We start from the raw sequence: 15,935 nt of genomic DNA, 5'->3' as shown, positions 1-15,935 counted from the left end.
ATGGAGCTTGAAGAGAAAAAGATTAAACAAAAAACATACGCTCAAACTTTTTTTCTTCTTTTTTTTTTTTTTTTTTTTTTGCTTCAGTATCATCACTGACATACATGTTTCTATTTTTGTACCACAGTCTTGGAGAATACTTGTTTGTGATTGGCTGCAGTGTGTCAATTAATTCAAAGTAATCACAGTAAGGCTGTAAGCATGCCATTAGCTCTTTAGCTGTGCCTCAGCGCTGTAAACATGCTAAAAGCTGCAGAACAGAAATATCTTAAGTTGCCATCTCTAACCTGATTGAATGGGCATAGACTGTATAAAGCGACCCATATGGTTGCTTATGATGTCTTTTAACTCTCTGAGACCAACGCCATGTGCGACAAGAAGAGACAAGGGTTACAAAGAGTGAAATAACTTTTGAATTGTAAACCGTAGCATTTTAGTTTTTCTCCCTCTGAGAAGCCCTAAGTTTTTCCGTTCCAGTGACACATTCGTAGCCTTTATGGACACTTCTCTAGCAAGTCTGGAACTTGGGTGACATTCCAGGGCATTTAAAGATTAAATTTATCTTTTTTTTTTCATTCATTTCTACTGCTAGTGGCTAATGCCGTTCCCCCAAGCTGTCTGGTTGTATCCCAAAATGCATTGTGACTGGGCTGTGACAACCCATGGCAGGCTGTTCCATCATTGTGTCATACTTTGTCAAACTGCACATGTAAATATCCTGGAGGAGAGGGCAAAAATAGCTCATAAAGGAGAGACCGGGAGGTTGTGATGTGGCCCTCTGTGTCACTGCAGACAGGAACTACTTTGAATAATAGACAAATAGAGCCAATACAAAGAGGTGCAAAGACTTTTCTTGTACATATGTGAGTATTTTGAAGACTTTTTTGTCACAGAATGTTTTTCTTTTTTCCACTTTTTGGTCCCCAAGAGATGGGAGAACGTGTTATTATTGTTTACTCTGTATCACGCAATAAAATCCTTGAGTCTGTCCAGGTTGTCCTAAAATAGGATGTTTGAAGCTTGACTGGGCACCACAGAGTTAATGTTTTATAAGCTTTTCAAGATAATAAGTCCAGGCAAGACAAAATGGTTAAAAGACCAGTTGTGGCAGTTCACAAAGCAAAGTCGATGGATTCCAGAGATTCAATGCTTGCCATCAGGCAGATCCATCTTACAAATCTTTAAGCTGATTCAAGCTTGCTCCTAATCAAAGAATGGCTGGACCAATTATTGTCATTTGAGGAGAAAGAGCTGTACTTGGTGGCCAGTGAAGGGATCAGGATGCAGCTTGAGCATCAGTTTTATCTGAACTGGACACCTTTTTTGAAGAAGAAGAAGAAGAAGAAGAAGAAGAAGAGGAAGAGCAGAGAACCACACTTAAAGATTTGCTTTGTGAAAACAAGACAAAACAAAAAAACATTTTTACTATTTTTCTATCCAGTTTCAGCAAGAGTTGAGTTTACCAACTTGATCCACCGCTAGTGAAGAGCAACAATGGCAGCCTGTTGAGCTTGCATTATGTGGTTTATATACTGTATATTCTTTGTTGCTGTGGTTGGTCTGCAACGAATGAATAAACAATCATTAAGTTTCCCCTAAAGTTTTGTTAAAGGTTCTGCCCGTCCCAAACTTCGTTTATGGGGTGTTGTCCAAATGGATGTGAAATATCACATGCTGTAGTTAATTGAAACACTGGACAGTCACTTCATTGAAAGCACTTTATCAAAATGAAGCTTAGCATTAGTTAAGCAGAACATGGTAGTCATACACCCAGCTGTAATCAGCTAATGGCCAGCTGTTCCCATATTTTGCCTCCCAGCTCCCACAGCCAATCACAGCTCTTTCTGACACAATGGTGTATTTAAATATGATGCCCTTCTCACCAATCCCTGCTAGCATCAATGCTGATGCACCACTCTACAACTGGCAAAGCTTAACCTCCTCCACCCCAGCCTCCTCCTTTATAGCACAACACTTGTTGCAGCCTCATATTCAGATTCATGCTACAATGGATGAATTGCTTCTGAACTGATTTTGTTGTATTCACTATGTATTGTAAATGTATCTGTTAGAGGGTGTATCGGTTAACAGAGGTCATAATTTGGTTTAATTTGGGGTCACTGTTCAGTACGGGCTCAGTTCGTCTGTAAAAATTTAGCATAAACTCCCAAATTTACAGGCCTAATTCTAGGTATTCGAAGTTGTTTAAAAACGGTTAGCAAACAGTTACGAGCATTACTGCCACCTAAATTGGCAGGTAGTACTGTTTTCTCCATTCAGACCATAACCTGTAGAAAGAATTTAGATGTGACCCCTAAACTGTCACAGTTTGGGGTGAATACAAATATAGTAACAGCCTTAGTATCTATCCATATGGGGGTTTCTATCCATACACTCCCTAGAAAGTCAAAGCATGCTGCTTGACAAACCCAGGGAGCATTTTTTGAGACAAGCCTTCTCCGCCAAGTAAAACTGTATATCCATTTTGCAGTAAAATTGTTACATGTATGATGAGAGTGTTCCTGAAGGAACTTTACTTTTGGTCAGCTTAGACATCAACAAAGAGGCGGACCTGAGGTATGTCTTAAGCGTCCAAACAAACATTTAATAATGCCCTGGCTTTAATATTCACTAGTCATATCTGTCTTTGTCTAAAGTAACGATTTAAATCATCTGCTGGTGCTGGTTGTGTCCTGAACTTAGAGCTACACCCTACTCTCTGGATATGAGACTGACATGGTTAGTAACATTTCAAATTCTATTTGACGTACGTGCTTGTCTGAGGAATTGAATGACAAAAGGTATCACCATATTGAGATGAATGAATGTTTTTACTCAGCGATATCTGTGCTCGACCTGAGTCAGCTGCTCCTGAAGTGTCCTCATTGTTTTGTTGTTGCCATCTCTTTTATCCAGTCAGCGCCGTCTACAGTGTCCTTGCTGCAGTGTTTAACAATTGTGTATTCATTGGTTAAGAGTTGACTCGTATAAATATTTAATTTACACCATTAACTATTCATGGAGGAAGTTTTTCCCCTCCTGTGTGGAAAAAAAAATATTTTAATGCAGTGTTTCTGTGGCAGTCTGTATGACTAAGAAAGAGGCAGGGAAGGAGGAAGAGAGTGAAGTGAGTCTCTTCAGAAGTTTGTCTAAGGTGTGCAAATTAGTGTGAAAAGCTCTAATGTGGAGATAAAAGTGTGTGTTTGTGTGGGTGTTTGTGTGTTACACACAAGCAAGCTGGGCCATATTTGCATGTCTTTGAGAAGATTTCTTGAATGATACCTGGAGCATCTTTGATACGAATGCTCATAAATCACTCATGCTGAGTTTCACACAGCAGTTCAGCTTTGCACATTTCCATAATGCTCTTTTCTATGATATTCACATCTGAGTTACCATGCCTTACATTATCAGAAGTAGGAAATATTTCAAAAAATGAAAAACAATAAATCTATTTTTATAAAAAAACACAACAAAAATACCCTATACCTGAAAAACAAAGAAAAATAGTTGAGTTTATATGAACCCTGCTAAATAAATAACATCCCTTTCCCTCAAATCTAAACCTGCTGTGTGTGTTTTGTTGTGTTGCAGGTGGTGGAGACCAACCTGGTGGCCTTCGATTGTCACTGGATCCTGATTAATGAGGTAAGTGTCGTTGAAATGATTTATGGATCCCCTACTCAGGGGGTCTTCAGTTCATCTTATTGTTTCAATTATCCAGAGAATATTTATGGCTTTGGATTCAGAGCCGCCACAATCTCAACATTGTTTTCAGTGTTTGACGTCGAGAAGAGAGCTTGAAAGTTTCTTCGACTCCTTTTGTTTCACCTCAGCCACAAAACTTGATGACCAAGGACAATTTAGTTCATTTTAGTGGGCATTGATAAAAACAATACAGTAAAGATTTTACTCTCTTTATCCTCCAAACTTATGACAGATGGAGCTGCTGTATACAAACAAAAGCTTCACAGGCGATAAAGGTGACTTTGGAAGAATTTTTGTTTATGAGCATATTTTCCCCAAGTCTAAATCAGTAAATCTACTCAATTATTGAGGACTTTCAGCATTAACGGTAGCAGAAAAACACCGACAGCCAGGGAGGCTGGAAGTAGGGGTGATGAGGAGACTTTAACACCCCTCAATATCAGAAACATTTCAGAAAGGTGGGTGAGTGCTAAATGGGGTCAAAAAGTATCCAAAAGTATGTTGCCAGGATCAGGTGCTCTTCGGGGTAAGAGGAAAAGGGTATAATTTGGAAAAGGGATTGACGGCTTGCCTGTTAAATTATCAAAAAGAAGTCCATAGTGTAGGTGGCAGTCAGAACTGAGAATCCAAGGCACTCTGATTTAATAAAAATCCTTTATTAAACTGGGATATCTACGTGTTTCGACTCCAACGAGTCTTCATCAGGATATCAGGACAGGATGTCCTGATAAAAATGCTAAATCTACGCATTTCGACTCTGGCTCGTTGGAAACGCGTATATATCCCTGTTTAATAAAGGATTTTTATTACATCAGAGTTCTGACTGCCATCTATACTGTGGACTTCTTTTTGATAAGTTAACAGGCAAGTCATTGCTCCCTTTTTCAAATTATAACTTTGAAAAAAACTTGTTAAGAAGATACTTCCATTGAAAAGTAACCTGGTAGTTACTGCATCATATGCCGAGAAAAGTCACAAGAGCCATGTGGCATTTCCACGATTGAGAACCTTTTTATGGCTCTGTACACATCAGTGAGATTGTTTAGACAGCATATTGCTGACTGTCGGTAGACTTACAGCTTCCTTTAGCTAAGTTTAGTGCCCATAATCTTGAACATTTCTGTCTAATACAGGAATAACAGACATGATAGCCTTTCCAGCCATATCAATGAAAACAGTATGGCATGGGCTTTTTACCTAAGTTTCACTGTGATGTTCTTGTCCATGGCCTGCAGAGACTACACAATGTAAATCTTTCTAAATGCAATTGCTATCCTCTCTGTTATCTCACAGCTCTGCATGCATCCTAACACTAACACAACCATAGCTATATGCCCAGCATCTGTACTGATGCCATGTTTTTTTTGTTTTTTTTTACTTCATTCAACCAATCATGCAGTCTTATCTGTACAGTATCAATGCATAACATGGATGTTACTCCAGATCACTGGTTCCCACATAGTTTTCTGAGACCATATGGTGTGCCTTGAGGCAAGTCTAGAGATGTGTTTCCATCAGGCGGTCCCATTTGATTGAGTACAGTTTAGTATGGTTCTGTGTGGTAAACCCCAAAATAGTTTGCATTCCTCAAGACACCTGTACCCTCACTTGCTGGACAGTGTAGTAAATCAAATGGCAAGGCTGGAATTCCTTCGAATTCCTTCCTTGTCACCAACGATCAGAAGGAAGGTCTGCATGTCCAAAGTCATCCAGGGGATGGTATTAGGCACTGACATTGTTGATTCAAAATATCATCCTGATAGTATTCATCTCTTGAAATATATAATAATTTTAACAGGGCAGGCTCCATGTTTGTGTTTGTTACCGCTGTCATCCAGGAAGTGACAGTTCTTTCAACCAATCAGCAAGAAGCAGTGTGTCTTTTGTGTGCATAGCTCTAGAGTTTAGGGGATGGATAGGTAAGCTTGGCAAAAATGGATGCCAAAAAAGCAGAACTGTAGAGGTTGGGTATTTGGGACCCTTTCCAACTTTCAATAATGAAAACGAAAATCTACATGTACAGTTCCATACCAAAAAGACCTGGACTGCTCAATGTAGGCTATGGGAATCAGTTTAACCATACAGAATTACTACAACTATACAGCAACCAAATATGTTGTGACATGTTTTAAAGAAGCTGTTTTTCATGGATATGAATTTGATGTGCCTTGAATTTTTGGCTTAATCTTACATGTACCTTTGGCAAAAAAAAAAAAAAAAAAAAAAAAAAAAAGTCGAAAACCAGTGCACTTAATACAGATTATTTACCAAGGAGTAACTACTTTTTTATATATATATATAGCAAAGGAGGCACACTGTTATTAAGTGCCACGACCAGCCTGGTATGCTCTGAGAACAAACAGTGACAGGAATAACTAGATGTTACTCTATTCTGGATCTGCTCTGTAAGAGAGAAGGATCTCAGACAAGCTGTTGTGAAGAAACATGCTGCTGCTGACACAGGTCAAGAAACAAACCCTTAACTAGTTCAGTGTATCCTTTTATCCCTACTCATCAGGGTCCCTTTGGTCACTAGAGAGAAATAATTAAACTTTAATATCGGCAGTTATTTTCTGGTAATTTTTTAAGGATCCCATCTTTGATCTTGCACCATGAGAAGGGCCTTTTACAAAAACAGCAGGATCAGCTCCATTTTTTGTGTGTCTGTTTGTGTGTGGGTCTCTGCTTTTGGGGCCCTCTGGTGCACTTTTAGCTAATGCACTGTGTCTCGGCTCCCTAGAGCATTACAGCAAACCGGCAGGACACAGCAGGGGGTCCATGCTACCAAACTCACACACACACACACACCACAGCAAGTACATAAACACAACCACATACACACAACTGAACTGAAAAACCTATTTTATGTAGGAACAATGACAACCTGTATTTGATAGAAGAACAAGACAGGACATTCAGACACTGTAATAGCATATACTTTAATTCAAATCCATTTTTGTTCCATTTTCAAGCCATAACCTGTAATTTTGTTAATGCTACATGGCTCTACAGTCCTTTTACTCGCTCACTTATGCAAAGAAGGCTTTTCTTTCTGGACCAAATGTTGGCATGCACGGTGTCCATTAATGTTGGATGTTCACTTTTAAAAAGACAGTCTTGTTATGAGAAAGTTTGTACTTTCCCTTCATTGGTATGGATAAGAGGCTGCAGTAGCAACCTCAGAATCCCTGCGTGTACCCTACACTACCTCTCTGTATTGTTTTTGCACTTTCTCAGATGCTAATACTTGCAGGGAAAAAGCCTCAAGCATCCACTTAATTGAAGAAGGCAGACTTATCGTAGGTAAAAATGTAGATTAATCTGCCTCAAAGAAGCACTCTGTATTAGTTACCGATTTAACAGAAGGACTCTTTTGCCACTTAAACGTGTCTCTTTTGCTAATTTAAACAGATTGCATTCTATAATGCAACATTGGAGTCTTAATGTATAAGTGCAGATTTTAGTACAACAGAAAATGTCTCACACCTTCAGAGCAGAGTGCCGTTAAACACTTTGGCAGATGGCGATGTCAAACAGCCTGCTGGGCACTCTATCATTACATGACTGCCTGGCAGCTCGGTTCACAACTAGATGTGTTAAAGACAGCCTTCATATGGCTCTTCTACTGATATGGCCTTATACTCTGCAGGTTTCCTGGCAGCAGCTTGCTCTGTCCTTTGTTTTCAGGAAGGTTTAGCATGTCATCCTGCGGCCTGTGTTATGTCTCGCAGTATGTAGCATGCAACACTTTGTACCTGCTGCTGATGTCATAACTAGAGTGAAATGTAGTCTGGCAGCCCAGTACTCCCCCCACTCGTCAATGTTTTAACAATAGCTCTGAAGCATGTTTTAAATGGAAAATAAATGACTGCAAAACATAAGATACAAGGGTAAAAATCAATATTATACTTAAGAGAAAACACATGAAATAGATAGATGATAAGAAATAAACAGTTTTAAGGGGAACACATAACGAAACACATGTTTAAGTCTGCATTGTTGAGTCTAGTGTCTCTCATCTTCCTCTTCACACTCCCCCAGAGATTCTCTGTGAGGTTCAGATCAGATCAGTTGGCTGGCCAATCAAACACAGTAATACCAGGTCAGCAAATTAGCTGTGGGCAGTTACCAAGACTTACGCAATATTCTAATACTTTGAGATAGTGAATATTAGATTTCCATGAGCTGTAAACTGTAATCATGAAGGTCTCCAAATATTTCCTTTTATATGAGATGGATCTTGAATATATGGAATTGTAACTTTCTGAAGTAATTTATTGAAAAATGAACTAATTATGCAGTTAAAATTTAGCACAGCTTACATCTTTTAACCAGTGTTTGTAGGTAAATGTTGAGTGGGTCTGCCGAGAGTGGCTATTGTCAGCAGTGCTAGCACGACTAGCCTTCAGTCCTCCATGCAGGTTATCGTCCACATACCTGTCACACATCGCATTGCTAGTAAACCTGGCACAGCCCTCACACAACTCGATCTTCATCTTTTAGAGAAAAATATTACCAGCTTCAGTCGTGGCTGTGCAATAGAGGATACAAAAGCTGTCCCACCACTCTCTACGAGGAGAATGACAGACCTCATCAAAAGATGTTTTTTTTTTTTTTTTTTTTAGGTAGTATAAAACAAACACAGTCATGTGTATAAGTTTTAGGCATGTGGAGCACTAAAGTATACAGATACAGTACACGCAGACACAGATGTGTGTTGCTTGGCAGCCAAGGCCAAGCTCGACAGCATGTCTTTTGTCCAGGCCTTTTCTCATACCTTGTAACATGCCCAGAATCCACTGGTTTTCAGACCCATGGGACATCCACAGTACAACCAGGGGGCTCTTAGCAACCCTGCCATTCTCCTGGCAACCTAGAACATGGCTAGGGTTGTGTCCCTTACTGTGTCCTCGATTTCGGCCCAAACATGCCTAAAAGTTCTGCACAGTACTGTATATGCATCAACCATTTTTAAAGAGCAAAGAAAAGAATGTTGTTGTTGAGAAACATTTTATCTGCAATTAAGAAGAAGATTTTAAAAATTCCACAAGTCTGAAATTGCTGAGATCACTCCATGTCTCTAGTGATTCTCACTTTAACCATCTTGCACATGTTCATTTTCTCCTTTAACATTTCAGAGCTAATAGAGGCACCAAAACTACACCCATGAATGCATATCAAACATTCAGCCAAAACTGGAAAGCAGAGGGATACCTAGTTGTACCACTAAGAATGAGGTAGCATTAAAAATGCAGTTGACTGTACTAGTGTGGCAAGTCAGCAGTTTTTTTTTAGTTAAGTTTCTTGTAAGAAAACAGCATATTAGTGACATTTTCCATTTTGTTAGCACCAAGCTACTGAACAGTACCTTCTGTGAGAAACTGCAGCCTGAATTAATAGAAATAATGATAGTTGGTTTAAACGATGCATAATCCTGGTGCCAGCTAGTTAGAGTAACAGCATTAAGACTAAACACAGACATTCCTAGTGGTTTGTATGTAGTTCAGTGTTACTATAGTGGACTCATTTCAAAAAGACAATAGCTGACACCTGACAGCTTGTACTCGGGGCTCAAGAATCCTGTCAGGTAACATTAGGGGCCAGTAATGTTAATGTTATGGTGTTATTGTTGCACATCTGTCACATCAGTTAGTACATCACTTAACACTTCAAACGTCTCGTGGCTCTGACATGTACAGTAACTCAGCCTCTTCACTCTGAAGACTAAAGTGTCATGTTTTTGTCATGACATTACCAGGCTCTGTTTCACGCTCTGTTACTCTCCCATCCAAAGGTCACAGCAGTGTAGAAGTCGTCATTTAGAACATAGCAGGAATCAGTCGAGCAGAATGAGCATTATATGAGCAGACAAGAAAGGGTCAAAGGCTAAGATCCCATGTCTTTCTCCTGTCATACTATATTCACATGCTCTGGCACAATCTTAAACTGTCCCTCTGAGTGCTCAGATATCTCCATCAGCACTTAAACGTCCAACAGACCTATGCACCAAATGGATTTATAAGTTCTAAAGCAGCAGCTCAACAAGTTGCACTGCTAATGAAGCCTAGTCACAGATATTTATCCCAGGCGCTTTACCCATAATACGGTGAGGAGTTTTGAAGGTTATTTTGCCACAATAGTTTTGAGAGATAAGAGAATTTAGCAAAAGAGTGAGTGGAGCATACTGAAGAGGAGAGGGAAAAGGGAGATAAAAGCAGAAAAAACAACAGATGTCAAGAAGTGAAAAGAAGACTAGAGAGACTGTGAAGCAAAGAGAAGATAGGGAAGGTTTTAGAAGATTAGAGAGAAACAAAGCAAAATAAGAGGAGAAAAGGAAAAAGAACATGACTCGACTGAAATGTTTTTCTAAGATGTGTGTGTCCTTAATAATCAGGGCTCTGATACACTTGAGGTACTTGTCAATATCATGTATAAATAGCCACAGGAGATGCCAGTCAGCATGGCCCCTTTAAGAAGAGACTAACCAGTGTCTATGCATTGCAACAGACGGTTGACTTTCAACTGCAGGAGATGTTAAAAGCAGTTTCATTAAGTAAATCTGCCTTAAATTAAGTAAGGCAGATGTCTATGAGAACAACAATATTGTCATCAAGGCTTTGAAATGCTTTAAGATCAGTTCTTTAGGTTGGGTCTTCACAAGCTGCCCCTCTCCTTGGTCCTAGTTCATGTCAGGCTACAGGGGGGTTAAGACTTGTTAGAAACAAGGTAGCCCAGGTGGCAAAATGGCTTAAAAGTGGCAAGAATGTGTTGGAATGGTACTGTTATAGTATTTTGAAAGTAGCAAAATTGGGTAAGTAAAAGTGCCAAAAAGGGGTTAACATGGGCAATTATAGGCAGAAAGCTGCAAAAATTGGTTACAAGAGGCAAAAACTGGCAGAAAAAATGGTGAAAAGGGGTTGTAAGAGGCACAACAATTGGTTTAAATTGACATAAATGGACATGGCAACTAGTAAAATTCATTTAAATTTGGTAAAAATAACTAAAGGGAGTGGTGAAAAGTTGTGGCTTGCAGCAAAAACAGGTCAACAGAGGCAACAATAGGTAGAATGTGGCAAAAAGAGGCAGAATAAATAGTGAAAAGGGTTTATAAATGGCCTTTATTGGAAATTTGTGGAAATGGTGGTGAAATTGGTTAAAAGTTGCAAAAATTGGTTTCAAGTGGCAAAAATGGCCATGACAAATGATAAATTCATATAAAATTGGCAAAGAGAGTGGTGAAAAGGGGGTAGTATTGGCAAATTTGGGTCAACAGAGGCAAGAAAAGGTGGAAAGTGGCAAAAACAGGGAGAAACAGTGATGGAAAGGGTTTAAAAGTGGCAAAATGGCTTATATGTGCCAAGAATGGGTAGAAAAGGTGTTTTGGTGTTTTTCAGTAGCAAAAATGAGGTTAAAGTGGCAGAAAAAGGTGATGAAAAGGGGTTGATTGTGTCAAAAATTGATTTAAGGTGGAAAAATTGGGTCAAATGTGACAAAAAAACTGACAAAGTTGTTTACAAGTGGCAAATCAGAGTGGAAAAATGGGCGGGAATGTGGATAAAGGGGTTTAAAATGGCACACATAGATCTTTTAAACATCAGAACCCAATAATTGAATGGCACACTTTTCAGTTTAAAAAATGAGCTGACTGTTAGCCAGGATGCTAGCACCAATGCTACTGATCCAACACATGCATTGTCACTAACAGTAAATAAAAACTGAGGAGAGCCCATTTTCTTGGTTTTTTTAGGGCCCAACCATTTCTGTAGGTAGGCCCGGCAAGACGTGGCAGCATTGTTTTGTATTTTTCCCAAGAATTGTAAGTAGTGCCTTGTTGTTTATTTACCTAACATTATATCCCTGTTTGCTTGACATAATGAGGGAGAAAAGCTGTTAAAAAGTTGTGCTGCCAGCCTGCTCCACAGTGAAATGTGGAGTGGAGGACGAATGGCGAAGTTGGAATGAGGCATATTTGCACGCAGGTGGAGGAAAATTAGGTAATTATTAAAGTTCGAGTGAAACACAGCTTACCAATGAAGTGAGTGAAAGGCAGTGCAGACTACAGCAGACAGTTGCTCTCCAAGAGCTTCAGCAAGTTCAGTGCACAGTGATGTCTGCTCCTCATCCTCAGTGCTTTGAGTATCATAAGCCTGTTAATAGCCCATGTCTGTGTTGCACTCACTGAGATCTCATCTGAACAGATTTCTCAGAATAAAAATGTTTAAACTTTAATATAACAGCCAATGTATTCTAAAGTATGGGTTCTGTAGTGCATTTGGTCCAATATTTACGGTTCACAGGACAGGACGAGCTGAATAATCCAAATAAGTTCATACTGTCTTCACAAACTTCAATTTATTTGTGCATTTTCTTTTTGACAGACAAATAGTTCTGTGTTTCCTAGACATGTTTTGACTGCTGAGTTCCTGCAGTCTTCCTCAGAAGAGTCTCATGATGTTGCTGTGGCGTGTCACATCAGCTGAACCGGCATGGTATGTTGCTCCAAACCTGAGATTCTGTCCTCAAGAAGTTGCCAGAGAGCAGAGTTCAAGATCAGCTGATAAGACATGTCACAGCCCCGTCACACAACTCTTCTGCAGGAACTTAGCAGTGGAAACATGCCGAAGAAACACAAACTCTTCTCAATTTTGGCAGTTTTCATCCGCTAAGAATCTGTTACAACTTAAATGCAAACTGGCTGTGTCTGAGTGAATTGAACAAAAAGGTGCTTACTGAAAAAAAAAAGAGAGAATAAAGTGAGATTACATATTTATGTGTATGCTAAATCGTCTTAGGCATTCATGAGAAGGCAATTCTTGGTTCTTTTCCATTCTCTCTCTGTCGCATTCACTCAAAACTGTAGTAAAAGTCACAAATGCATTAAAAAGATATAAGGAAAAGCTTTGGAGCCTTCTTCTTAATGATGCAGTGTCCTAATCCATCAGGATCAAGATTAAAATTCAGTCACAGACTATCTTGAAGTAGACACAATATTTCCTCCATGGGCTTCCTACTTGAAGTCCTCTAGCGGCGTGTTTAAAATGGATGAGCGGTGATGATATTTTGTCATACGTAATGTCTTGGAGTACTGGCTTTTTGGGGAATGAATATTCCTGTGTGTGAAAGTGTTCTCCCTCCCTGTGGTTTATTATGGATGAGGGGGCACTGTATGGTTGTCATAATTCTGCTTTATCTACAGCCAGCAGTCAGACAGCCCCAGTGAGGGGGAGTTCACAGTTCATAATTGATCATCCTTCCTCTCCACATCGTCTTCGTTCTGCTCAGGATGAGAGGATGAGGGGGAAATAATAAGGGACACTCGTGGCTTCTCTTTCTCTTAAGTTTGGAGGAGAACTCCATCGCTCGTGTCTGAACGTCTTATTCGTCCTTCATTTGCTGTCATGCTATCAGTCCTCATCTTTGTTCACTCTCGTTCTCTCATCATTTCCTCTTGGCTCATTCTTTTCTGTCGTTTTGTCTGACGAGGGAATGAGCACATGGTAATGAGATGAGACCAGATTAGGATTTTCTGTCAGTTTTGGCTCCTTACACATCAGTGTTTGACACCAATTAAAGGCATGTAACTGGAATTTGGGAGATTTTCACACTCTGAATATAACTGAAGGATTATGTGGTCTTCCAAGGTTTAAGTACAATCTGCAAACCTTAGGTCAATGAAACCACATCCGAGCGCATTAAACAAAGTCCAGAAATGTACCTAGGTCAATATCATGCATTGGAAACATACTGAAGGTTACAACCAGCCAGTCCGACCTTAATTAAAGAAAAATGTTATTAAAAGAGAAAAGCCTGCAGAGGGAGATTCAGTTAACATTTTGGCGCTCTCTGTGCACAGCTGGAAGTTTCCCAGTGTGTCGGCAGCAGTCTCAGACTGCTGCGGATGTTTTAAGCTTTCCTGGAGCTTTTGAGTCTTTAGTTTCTTGTTTAAAGGCATTTTAAGACTTGCTCTATCCTGTTTTACCTTCTGTCTAAGATTCAAGTCTTTATTGTTCTTTTTGCAAGAGAATGAACAAAACAGCAAAGCATCTTCACGAGCAACATAGAGGGTAGCTTGAGCGACTGAACATGCAGCCAATGGAAGAGAACAAATGTCAGTCATCACTAGAAAGCAGCAGATAACACTGAGGAGATAAAGCAACAGAACAGTAGCAGTTACCTCTGCATTATGTAGCAGTCTCTCATGTAACTTCAGAGCAACAATGAACATGCATGACAGCAGATCATTACCATGATGAGACACATCCCAGGGATTCCACAGTCAGTTTTTTTTTTTGTTTTTTGTTTTTTTTGTTTTTTTGCAGTGGATCATCAATCACCTATGAGTGGGATGAGTTGTATTAATTCTAATTTTTGCCAAAACCCACATTTCATGTTCTTGAAATTGCATTTTCACACATCATGTGACTTTACCTTTGCCTGCTAGTCAGTCTAGTCGAAAGACTGAAATTTTGAACCAAATAGAAAAAATGTGTGGCACAGTATTTAAGACTGCATGGTTTGCAGGGTCCTGTCCTTGTAGAAGATTGGGAGGATGGAGAAAAAAGCTGGAACAGAGAGCAAGATGTGGACCCTGGAGGAGAATTAAGCAGGGACAGAGCAAAATGAGGATGAAAAAGGAGAAGCAAGCTGGGAACAAGAGCTAAATGAGGACAATAGAGGAGAAGAAAACAGGAATGAGAAGAGGATGAGGATGAAAGAGGAGAAGAAAGAAGGGAGTGAGCAAGATGAGGACCATAGGAGAAGAGAGCAGGGACAGTGAGCAAGATGAGGATGGTAGAGGAGAGGAAAGCAGGGATGAGGGTGATGGAGGAGACAAAAGGAGATGAGGATTAAGCAAGATGAGGACCATGGAGGAGAAAAAAGCAGGGAGAGAAGGCAAGATGAGAATGATAGAGGAGAAGAAAGATGGGACAGAGAGCAAGATGAGGACAATGGAGGAAAAAAAAGCAGGGACAGAAAGCAAGTTTAGGATGAGGACAAGATGATGTTGATGGAAGCGAAGAAAGCAGGGACGGAGAGTCAGATGAGGATGATTTGATTGATATATCACTGATAGTTTTTCATAGTTAGATTTTTAAGGTGGTGCACATTGGTTTTGTTTATATGCCTCTGCAGAGGTTTCAGGTCTACAGTGACTTGTGGTGAATGCTTTGGCATAGACGTGAGGTCACAGAGGTCTAAAAGAGCGTAGCTAAATCCTCAGCCCTTGAATACCTCACAATTTCCTATTGCCTTCATATCTGCTCCACTAGCTTGCGTCTGTATTCTAACAATTATCTATATTGCAATATTCTTTTAGTAACTGCTTCAACAATTTGAGTCACACACTTTATCCTTTCCACTTTTGTTCCTTCCCTCATCTCCATCTGACATTCAAAGATAGAGAGACATGGCCAGTCTGGGTGCAGTTTAACCCAAAACACAGAGATCATCAAGTCACAGTATTTCATGAACAATTGTTTGCAAACAAGGAAAGAGGGTGACAGACAAGAAAGAAAGCCAGCAAACTTTCAGACGCTGTTGATTGGAATCACCAAAAGTCAATGAGCTATTCTAGATTTGTTTTGTTTTTCCCAACTTTGAACCTTTATATTCGAGCAAAACAGAGGGATTTGGTGTTCTCTGAGAAAAGAGGGGAGATCAGGCACAGAAAGGGTCGAGGAATAAATAAACCCAGATTTTTTTTCTTCGCCCTCATCTACAGATTAGAGGAGAGAAAAAAGGATTTGGGTCTCGGGGGGGAGAAGTAGGGAGAGGGAGAGGGAAGGGATGAGGAGAGAAAGGGCGAAGGACAAAGTATCAGGGTCAGGGATGAAATGCCAAGAAGAATTGATGCTGAGGGATGTTTTTTCTTCTTTTGACTCCTATTTTCAAATGAAAAACTGCAGATGAGGATCTGGAGCTCTTGGGGAATTGAAGAAAGGACGGAGAGGTGATGGGTGAAGGCTGACGTGAATGCCTGCGGACCAAAACTTGAAGTTTATGGAGTAAACAACTCATAATTCACTCCATATATGAGCTGCAGGGTGTTCTGGGAGTTTTATCCAAAGCCTTTGGTGTCAATTGGTTTGATCTGGAGCAGAACTGAGGGGCACCCAGCTGTCCTCAGGACTGAATAGTTTTAAAAATTCATGTTGTTTTGGGGGATAGATTACCAATAATGCTACTTCTGTTGTAATGCTGATTAGGATTTAATGATTGAATGGGTC

At 39.9% G+C, this 15,935-nt stretch overlaps 1 protein-coding gene across 2 annotated transcripts in view; it reads left to right on the top strand.

Annotated features, from left to right (window-relative positions):
- The window catches only part of grid2 (glutamate receptor, ionotropic, delta 2), a 923,745-nt gene that overhangs the window by 599,034 nt on the left and 308,776 nt on the right, over positions 1-15,935 (top strand). For both annotated transcript variants that reach the window (XM_041786464.1, XM_041786465.1), the window contains exon 5: positions 3,595-3,648. In XM_041786464.1, coding sequence (XP_041642398.1) covers positions 3,595-3,648 — 54 coding nt within the window. The remainder of the gene's footprint in view (positions 1-3,594; positions 3,649-15,935) is intronic.

Source organism: Cheilinus undulatus, linkage group 5 (genome assembly GCF_018320785.1).
Source record: "Cheilinus undulatus linkage group 5, ASM1832078v1, whole genome shotgun sequence".
Taxonomy (NCBI): Eukaryota; Metazoa; Chordata; class Actinopteri; order Labriformes; family Labridae; genus Cheilinus; species Cheilinus undulatus.
The sequence above is the reverse complement of the archived record's forward strand: the minus strand, read 5'-3'. Positions and strand labels throughout refer to the sequence as shown.